Here is a 9,729-nt window from a genome sequence, read left to right as displayed (position 1 = left end):
TTTTCCTCTCATTTCTGCCATTGCCTGAACTAATTAGAGGTTCACTTGCTGAACAATTGTCACCCTATGAGTTTCTGGCAATATTTTTTTAGATTAGATCCATTATTTCCTAGTTCCCATATCTTCCTCTTTCTTGATTTTCACGCTCATTATATTGGAGTGTATCTGCAAGTAGTTTTCTAGGAAATGGTTCGGAGGCATGGGTCTGAAAATGTTTTATTCTGCTTTACACTTGACTGATTGTTTACTATTAATATTTTGAAAAAGGCTTTTCCGATTTTCCTGAATAATATAATCTTCATTGCAATGAGAATTGATAATATTATGAAGAGAAATGCTGAGAGAAACTCAGAAGAGGCAGCTAAAGATTCCCTTGCATAAAGCGAAGCAAGGAAATAAGTAGATATTGGTAGAATCCAGGAAATTATGAAAATAAGGAGTAAGAGTTGATTTTCTGTAATATACAATCACTTGTCATTAATTTTAGGTATAGAGATTTTAATTTTTTGAAAGTATTAGGTGACTGATGAGCCCAGAAAGCACATTGCACTTGGGGTCTGATATATGCAAAGGAGAGGGTCCAGTTTCCAAAAATATCAGATCTCCTATGTCTATCATCCAGGTCAACTGTGAACTGCATGACGTACAGACACCTGAACCCTTCATGTTTGACTCTCCAACATTAACATGTATATTAAGTATATTTCGCTGAATGTGCTCAGTGAAAGTTCTGGTCAGAGGTAGAAAACAATGCCCATGAACAAATCAATGTGATTCTTTGCATTTCACAGACACAATACATTTTGTTATACCCTTGTAAAAACCGTCTACAAACATTTTTAAGTAGGAGAAAAACTTAACCTTTTATGCAATTTAAAAAAATCCTCTTTGCTTTTAAGGAAGCTACCAAATGCAGGCATTCAGCCATTTCAACATTTAATTGGACACCTATGATGTGCAGTATTGCACTGGGCCCCGTGGGAGGTTCTAAGGAGTGTGAAGCATGTCTTCTGTCTTCTAGGAGCTTACAATACTCACACCTTTGTATTTCAGTATTAAATTGTGCTTTGCAGGCTATAAGTACTATGGAAAATGAGCAGGGGAAGATGATAGAGGCTAGTTGTTGTTGAGGAATGCATGATCGTTTTTCTTATTCGCTGTTTTCATTGCCAAGAAATTGTCTAAAATGGAATATTTCACACTATTTAATATAATATTTTTCTGAGCTCATAGGGCCGAAAACTTTACAGTAGTATGCTAGACATACTGTACCTTTACTATTCTAGGGCTTTGAAGTGAACCAGCTCAAGTGGTAGATATTTGAGTTCCTGTACTTAACTGCCTAACTAAGCTGTGAGTTCCTAGAAAACAGAGATTGTGTTTTCTTTATGTAGTAGGCAAAAGACTGCCTACCATGGTGCCTTTCGACAGGTAATTCAATATGTTTGTTGGTTAATTAAGTGAATAAATGTACTTTCTTACTTGAGTCTATGATCTCAGTTATTCAGAGGGTAGTGTCAGTAAAATCAAGGAAACAGTTTTAATTCTGATGCTGTCCAATATCTTTACCTAGAAAAACCCATTTCAAAACCCGTTTCATAACTCACGGGGTCTAAAAATTAAGCAATTCTGCAAACTTGTAGAGGATGTGCTGCACCAAAGCATAAGGGAAAAAAAAATGTTTTAACTACTTACTGTCCTGAGGGCTTTTCTCATTTGTACCACCTGTAGAGCTAGAGTTTGGAAAACAAACAAACAAAACCACAGTCTGATCATAACTTGGACACCATTCCTGACAGTCACCACCTCCAGGGGTCAAAAGCAACATGATTTATTTCCAAGAGTCCTGGGATTGTTGTCTCTTAAGCAAAGCAAACATCCTGCATAACACTGATTATAGAATATGAGCTTTCCTTGCTGCTGGAATTCTAAAACTTAACACCTTGGTTGTCACCTCTATTGGCAGATGATAGATGGGCATGACAGCAAAAAGGTAAATGTCGAGTTTCTCCGCTCGAACATTGGAATTGTTTCCCAGGAACCAGTGTTGTTTGCCTGTAGCATAATGGACAATATCAAGTATGGGGACAACACCAAAGAAATTCCCATGGAAAAAGTCATAGAAGCTTCAAAGCAGGCTCAGCTGCATGATTTCGTCATGTCACTCCCAGAGGTGAGTACCAAGTCAGAGTGGTTCCCTATGCAAGATGGGGATGGGGGAGGTAGAATGACAAAAAAAATATTGGGCTGTCAGAAAAGTCATGACGCATTTTTGCAATGAAAAACAGAAAAAAATACGTCATGACTTTTCCGACAACCCAATATTATGATTTGGGCTCAAGGAGAAGGTAAAAGGCAACACAATTTATTTCCCAGTCAGTGCCTGGGGATTATCTCAGCCTTTTAAGCAAAATAAATGTTCTTCATAAACATACTCTTTAGTTTTGGAAAGTATTATATTATCCAATGCAAAGGATGCTATAGAATTTGTAAAAATAAAGCAGTAGTACATTGAACATCAGCTTAGCATAGTGAAAAAAATGCTGAGATTTCGAGCAGACCTCAGTTTGAACCCAAGCTCTGTCACTTACTAGCGGTGTAACTTTGGAACAATTACTTATCTTTTCTGAGATTCAGTCATTTGCAAAAACTAACATTAAAATGGAAGAATATACACAATAGCTACACAAAGAAAGCTGCTGCTGTTATCATTGTCATCATCACAATTTCATTACTTAGTAGCATATACCACAGTTAGTAGGGTAAGTTGCATCTGTCTCAGGGTATCTCACTTTTCCAGAGGCAAGTTGGAACTTAGCACAATGTCAACTCTGAATTTTTCCATCTACCAAGAGTCTCTCTTGGTGGTTAATTCCTCCAAAAAAATCAACACATGGAAACTGAATTTTAGGAGCCAAATACTACATTTAAACTTTTCCACTTCTTTCTTTGAAATACCACTGGGACATAGCTTTTCTTTATAAGTGATAATGTTAATAAATTCTGTGTTGTTTGTGCTGGCTTTTGTGTGTGTGTGTGTGTGTGTGTGTGTGTGTTTTTCCCCTTTGCTCTTTTCCCAAAGTCTCCTGAGTCTTAGGCTCTTGGTTTCATTCTAACTTGGGTAGCCTAATCCAGTAGCATGTGGACATTATTATTTGCTGTATCCTAAATGAAGCCAGGCTTGTGTGTCCCCTGGAAGATTCATTTATTCCACAAATCTTTGTTGAGCACCTGCTCATTTTGTGGGAGACACTGGCTTAGAGTTGGTTTATTGCCTCTTTCTCATACAGATTTTCCTATAACACCTTTCACTGAGCACTTTTTCTTCACAGGGACAAAGTAGGCTATTACGAGTCTCACTTGGCTTGGTTGAGCGTTTGTTAGGAGGCGAGACAGGCACAGGCAGACCACGTTGTGGAAGGGCAAGGGCTCAGAAACTAGATACACCTGGATTTAGATTTCGTCGTCACTGCTTTTTATTTGTTTGTCTTTATGCAATTTTCTTACCTGTCTATGCCTAACTTTTGTAATCTGTAAATAGGGAGAGGATGATTTCTGTGAATATTAAATGATAATCTGGCTAGAATAGTGAGCTCAATATCTGATACATAGGACATAGTCCGTGAATGTTAGCTATTTTTTAATGTAGTTACAACAGGCATCTAGCTAGGAATTTTCCTTCCTAATTTCATCTAAGATTCATATTAATATCTATTTTTTTCAGACTAGTTTGTATCTCAAAGAAATTTAAATAATTTGTCCATGCTCACAGAGCTAGTAAGCGGCAGAGTGGAGATTCAAACCCAGAGTGGAGATTCTGTGCTCTGAGATGGTGCCTCCTCAACCAGGGACTGGACTAGACCTCTCAAAAGGCCCTCCCATTCTAGAATTTTTCTGTCTTGGAAAGATCTTCCACACAAGAGTTTGGAAATCAGGAAGGATCTCATACCCGGGGAGAAATAGATCAGAAATACAAACCTAAAAGAAATGAAGGGAAGGAGATACAAAGCTTCCTTGTTTCCCAACAGAAAAGGTCATGAACTCCATATTTTTCTTATATTTCTAAGTGGATTTGACATCCTGTACAGAAAGACTCATTCACTATTCCCAGTTTCAAAATACAACAAATGGTTTAAATTCATAGAGGGGTCATGAATGTGGGCCCCAGGCAGCATAAGAGCTACTGGTTTTCAAACTTGCCATACTTTTTCCAGAAATATGAAACTAATGTTGGGACCCAGGGGTCTCAGCTCTCTCGGGGAGAGAAACAACGCATTGCCATTGCCCGGGCCATTGTGCGAGATCCCAAAATCCTGCTACTCGATGAAGCCACTTCTGCCTTAGACACAGAAAGTGAAAAGGTATGTATTGATTTCCTAAAGCCTTAGATCATTATAAATGACTCCTTTGCTATAGTATTTATCCTTGTAAACTGGCACTGTTGTCAATTTTCTGCTTCATTAACATTAGAAATTGCCACCACATTGTGGAGCCAAAAGACAATAATCTAGAGAAAGTGATTTAAAGTAGAATTGTTTGAAATAAAATATATATATATATATATATATTTTTTTTTTTAACTTTAAAATAAAAATTGTTTTTAAGATTCTCTAGGCTTAGTGACATTTGTTCAAGGGCAAATAATTAGCTTTCTTAAGTAGAGCAAAATAACCCAGGTCATCTGTTGGGCATTTCATATTTTATAATTCTAAAGTTATGTGTCAGAGCAGGTGGGCAACATACAACACAGAGTAAGAGGTGGTATCTGATGTGCAGTTTGCATGAAAGGAAATGCAACTGCGCAAAACACAATTATGATATTTATCATTTATTAACTCCTTAAAATCAGGATTCCATTTTGGAGAGTTAAAATGTCCTCAATGAAGAACAAGATCAGGAATGACCAATGACTGTTACCTTGCCTTATTTCCTTCGTTTCATTTTAGCAAACTGAACCATCAGGTATTTTAAAATTGCATAATGACCTCATAGTTTGGTTCGTTCTTGCTTCACTGAAATTTCTCAGCCTGTGGACTGCAATTCAAACCACTGATATATTGCATTCAGCAAATACTTATTTCTTTCATGTCAAGCTTTTGGGTTTAACTCCTGAGGACAGTAGTGTTACTCAGGTGGTATTAAACAGAACTCTTGCAGTGGTGGGCCAGGAAACAAGCATATGTCTTTTCATTAACTTCCCATCTTTCCTTTGCAGACGGTGCAGGTTGCCCTGGACAAAGCCAGAGAAGGTCGGACCTGCATTGTCATTGCCCATCGTCTGTCTACCATCCAAAACTCGAATATCATTGCAGTCGTGTCCCAGGGGCTAGTGATTGAAAAGGGAACCCATAAAGAATTGATGGCCCAGAAAGGAGCCTACTACAAACTAGTCACCACAGGAGCCCCCATCAGTTGATCTGACTCAAGAGCTTCACGAACAGATGATGCACCAATTACAGGAGTGCCTTGGGTTTTGTGTTTTCTTTTTAGGAGAAATGATGATATTTTACTTTTATACATGGTGTCACATATTGGGATCCAAGCTAATTTCTAATGATCTTCAAAATAATTTAGCTTTAAATGTCTGTATATAGAAAATGGAACAAACCTGATCCAGTGTGAATGAAAGCCAATGTTTAGCAGCTGCTCAGGCACCACTCAGTGCCTCCTCCATGGAAGGGCCAGTCCCCATTATTACATGGCAACTTGTGAGAATCTTAGAGTAGATGAGACTTCCAACTCATCAAGGGCAGAGGAGTTGTTCTTTTTTTCATTCTTGAACCTATAATTTGTCAGCCTGAAGACAATAAATGTGGGGACTGTCCATTCTTCCCATTAGGATAGAGCAGTGCCTTTCAATTGAAATATAATATGAGCCACTGATGCGAGCCATATATGTAATATAAAATTTTCTAGTTTCATTAAAGAGAGGAAAAGAAAAAGGTGAAATCAATGTTAATAATATATTTTATTTAACTCAATATTTCCAAAGTATTGTCACCACCACATGTGCTCAATATAAAAATTATTAATAGTTTAAATTACTTTATCATACTAAACGTTCAAACACTGATGTGCATTTATACTTACTGCATACCTTAATGCAGACTAGCCACATGTTAAGTTCTCAGTAGCAAAATGTGACTAGAGGCTACTCAATCAGACAGACAGGGTTAAAATATCCTGGTTCATGGATTTCCTGGCCTGAGCCTCAGTTGTTCCTTTATGATTCGAATCTTATAAAAACATGAGCCCAGCTTCTCCCTTGAAATGTGTCCTTATACTGTACTCAGAAACTTTGGGAAACTTATTTAGGCAAAGATCATGTGCTCATTTGGACTAGCAAGAGACCTTGGTAGAATCAGACATCATGAGGTCAGAAGTTACAAACAGAATCATATTGGCCCTTATTAGAGTGGCTAAAAGTCTTTACACGATTCCTCCTATTTGATTCACCTGGTTGAGTTAAGTGGCCAGAAGGGAAAGAACTAAGATTGTTTAGTGTGACACAGTGTAACTTTAAAAACTGTCATATTATCTAATTCCCCTGAGGTCCTCTTTCTCAAGTAAGTTTAGTTCCAATTAATTTATAAGAATCATTTATGATTTTTTTCTATACACAGTTCTTATGAATTATTGGAACAGCACATTTTCTAACTTATTTTGAGAAGAGAACTTTAGTCATTTGGTGCATCTCATAAACCAGAAATGCTGCTACTTTTTGAGAAAAAAATAGAAGAGTTGGCCTCTGGATTCTTTTGTCTAGAAGCTCTTTTTCATATAGTTATTCTATGTCTACTCTACATATGCTTTTAGAAAATTATTTCAATGAAAAGACACTTTGAATTTAGTGGTGCTTTTATACATATAATTTTTAGCAATTATATGCTCATTTAAAAATGTAGATCCTGGAATATTTTGATACTGTGTCCTGAAAGAGAAAAATAAATAGGGATCAAAATCAGGTATAGTTTGCCACATATTTATTCATGAATTAAATGTAACTTTCCTATCCTAAGAAAATATCAGAATATTCTCATCAGGTTGGTGTAGGATTCCACCTCATATTTCCAACTAAGTGTTGGATTTATCAATATTTCTCATGCATTTAGAATCTCTCTATAATCAGGTCACATAAGGAGGTTAGTAGAGATTAAAAACTTGCAAATTAGGTTGCTGTTTCCAAACACATTTTGAAATAAATTTACATATGGATATGTGCCATTATAAAATAAGCATTGTGTTTATTCATATTTACTTTACATTTTCAGATCAAGTGAATAATCTCACCTACCTATAAGAGATGGCAGATAAAAGTAACTTAAACTTTGAAACCCAATTCCAATTTCTTTCACACTGTGTTCAATTAAAAGCCCAATTAATTTAAATGGATGGACTGTAAATAAAGCAGTGTACACGATTATCATCTAATTGGCACTGGCCAACATTATAATGTTCTCATTAGTGAGTTGTATGGTATCGTCAGGCTCATAATGAGTAATCAGGGTACACATGATTGGCATGTAGCTGTCTGGATGCAATTACTCAATGCAATAAATCAGCACTAGGACAAAATTTGCAGTAGATAAAGGAAGAAGAGAACACATAGCCAGCTGGTGAATTGGCAGTTCCCGCCTATTTATTATTCAGGTACAGCTCCTACTCCCAGATACAAAGAGATAAATGTGAGGACAACAGAATAGCTGGAGACAGAAAGAGAAATGTTCACCCAAGGTGACCCAGAATAAGTGCCTACAATTATTAAGAATGATTATAGAAAAGAGAAAATAATGCTATTTACTGGTTAAGAGTATATATTTTTGATATATCAAGTATGGAATCAAAGTAAGACATAAACAATGTTTTCATAAAATTCCTTAGAAGTTGAAAATTCAATTAATCATTTAAATATACCTCAAGATAATATTCACGAAGCATTTTATAATTTAGAAAGCATTTTGCCTTCATAAGCTTTGTAAGTTATTGTGAAACCATCTAGCAGGCTGCAGAGAAGAAATGCAGCCGTAAGTTGCATTCATTGTTACATATATATGAGAAGTCCCTATGGCAGGTGTCATAGGTTTTTCTCACCAGACAGTCAGTCCTATACCCTTTTCCCTTGCTTGCCTCTATTACAGAAGCTGGAAAATAATTACCTTCCCAGACTCTCTTGCAGCTAGGAAAGGCCATGTGACACTGTTCCAGTCAATGAAATATAGAGCACAAGTCTCTATGAAGGCTGTCTCTTCTGGAATAAGCCTATGTTAAGCAGAGCCTGTTTTTCTTCCCCATTTCTTCTTTCCTGGAAGCACAGTAGCCATGCTGTGGTCTTTTGGACATGACCACGAGTGGCGGAACATGAAGAAAGACTGAGCCTGATTTCTTGACATCCTTAAAAAGTTGCTCTAGCCTGGATTGCCTACCACCAGCCATCCTATTACACAAGAAAAAGATACCTCTCACTTGTTTAAGTCCTGAAGCCATTTTTTATAGTTGTAGTTGTTGTTAATTATGGATTAACATAATCTTAATAGATACAATTAGATTTGTATTGATGAAAATACTGAAATATCAGTATGAAGAAAATAATGCCATGTTGAATTATTGATGTGTGTTTAAATGACCTTAAAATATGACCTTTATATCTAGAGTATTCAAAAATGATTGATTGAAAGAAGGAATTAATCCTAGTCTTTTTTCAAATGTCACTGCTGTGAAAAGGAGATATCACTGGGTGCAAATCCTCCCAGCTTATTTAGTGGTTTTCCAGGAATAGTCCATGTACCCTGCTTTATTATGCTTTACGTGAGTGAGGCTTTTACTTAGGGACTTGGCGTTTTGTAATTATGCTTTCTCGCCTTCTCACATGATAAAATTGGTGTTAGACTGGGAATAATCTGGATTCCATCGGCAGGATATAGCCAAAGTTGAAAAGAAAGTGATTCAAGAAGATAAATTTGAAGCAGAGTAGGTTAGAAGAGATGGGGAATAATATTACGGGCTAACTTGGAGCTGGATAGAGTCTCAGTTCAATCCTTCCAAGCCCACAGGCCAGAGATAGCCCTGGCATCACAGCTACAGCAGGTGAGCCTGGAACCCCTGGGGACCTCCCAGGGAAAGGCCTCTATTGAACTCATCCTTGCATATCCAGCACCTAAAAGAATATAATAAGTGTTTGTCAGGTAGGTGGGTAGGGGGATTAGAGAGAAAAGAAAACCATGGACAGAAGGGGCCCTGTGTGAGCCTCTAAGAAGGTTGTAGAAGCTATTTGAAACTGGATCTCTAATTTTCATTTAGCACGCTCATCCTCAAAAATCTTGGCATCATTTGGTATTAGAATTGTGTTGCATTCAAGAAGCACGTTACAACAGCCATAAAGAATTGAAAAACAAATTTTATCTTTATGTCTTGGAGAGATCCATAATTAGTCCACAACAAACTTACTAAAATGCTATTTCAATTTCAAACTTCTAGTCACTTTCCTCACACAGTACATCTGGTTAAGCATCTCCAACACTCCTCCCACAAAGCAAACTTCTCCTTCTCTTCTTCTCACTCAGCCTGTTATTATCTCTTCCAGCAAGAAGAAGAAATGGAGCTGATAATTTAACTATAAGATCTCTTTTGTAAGAGAGGTGAGCAGAAACTCTGTGAATATTCTCATGTTAATAATTTTGCCCTATAACAGTAGTTATATTATTTCACATCTCCATGCATCTCTTTTCATAG

General features: G+C 36.8%; 1 protein-coding gene across 1 annotated transcript in view; it reads left to right on the top strand.

Annotated features, from left to right (window-relative positions):
* Window positions 1-9,198, top strand: part of ABCB11 (ATP binding cassette subfamily B member 11) — a 104,114-nt gene extending 94,916 nt beyond the window's left edge. The window contains exons 22-25 of the mRNA XM_019656605.1: window positions 1,395-1,431; window positions 1,967-2,173; window positions 4,215-4,361; window positions 5,216-9,198. Of these exons, the coding sequence (XP_019512150.1) occupies window positions 1,395-1,431; window positions 1,967-2,173; window positions 4,215-4,361; window positions 5,216-5,416 (592 nt within the window). The 3' untranslated portion in view covers window positions 5,417-9,198. The remainder of the gene's footprint in view (window positions 1-1,394; window positions 1,432-1,966; window positions 2,174-4,214; window positions 4,362-5,215) is intronic.
* The last annotated feature ends 531 nt before the right edge of the window (window positions 9,199-9,729 follow it).

The sequence above is a fragment of the Hipposideros armiger genome, unplaced genomic scaffold, assembly GCF_001890085.2.
Source record: "Hipposideros armiger isolate ML-2016 unplaced genomic scaffold, ASM189008v1 scaffold_263, whole genome shotgun sequence".
Classification (NCBI taxonomy): Eukaryota; Metazoa; Chordata; class Mammalia; order Chiroptera; family Hipposideridae; genus Hipposideros; species Hipposideros armiger.
The sequence above is the reverse complement of the archived record's forward strand: the minus strand, read 5'-3'. Positions and strand labels throughout refer to the sequence as shown.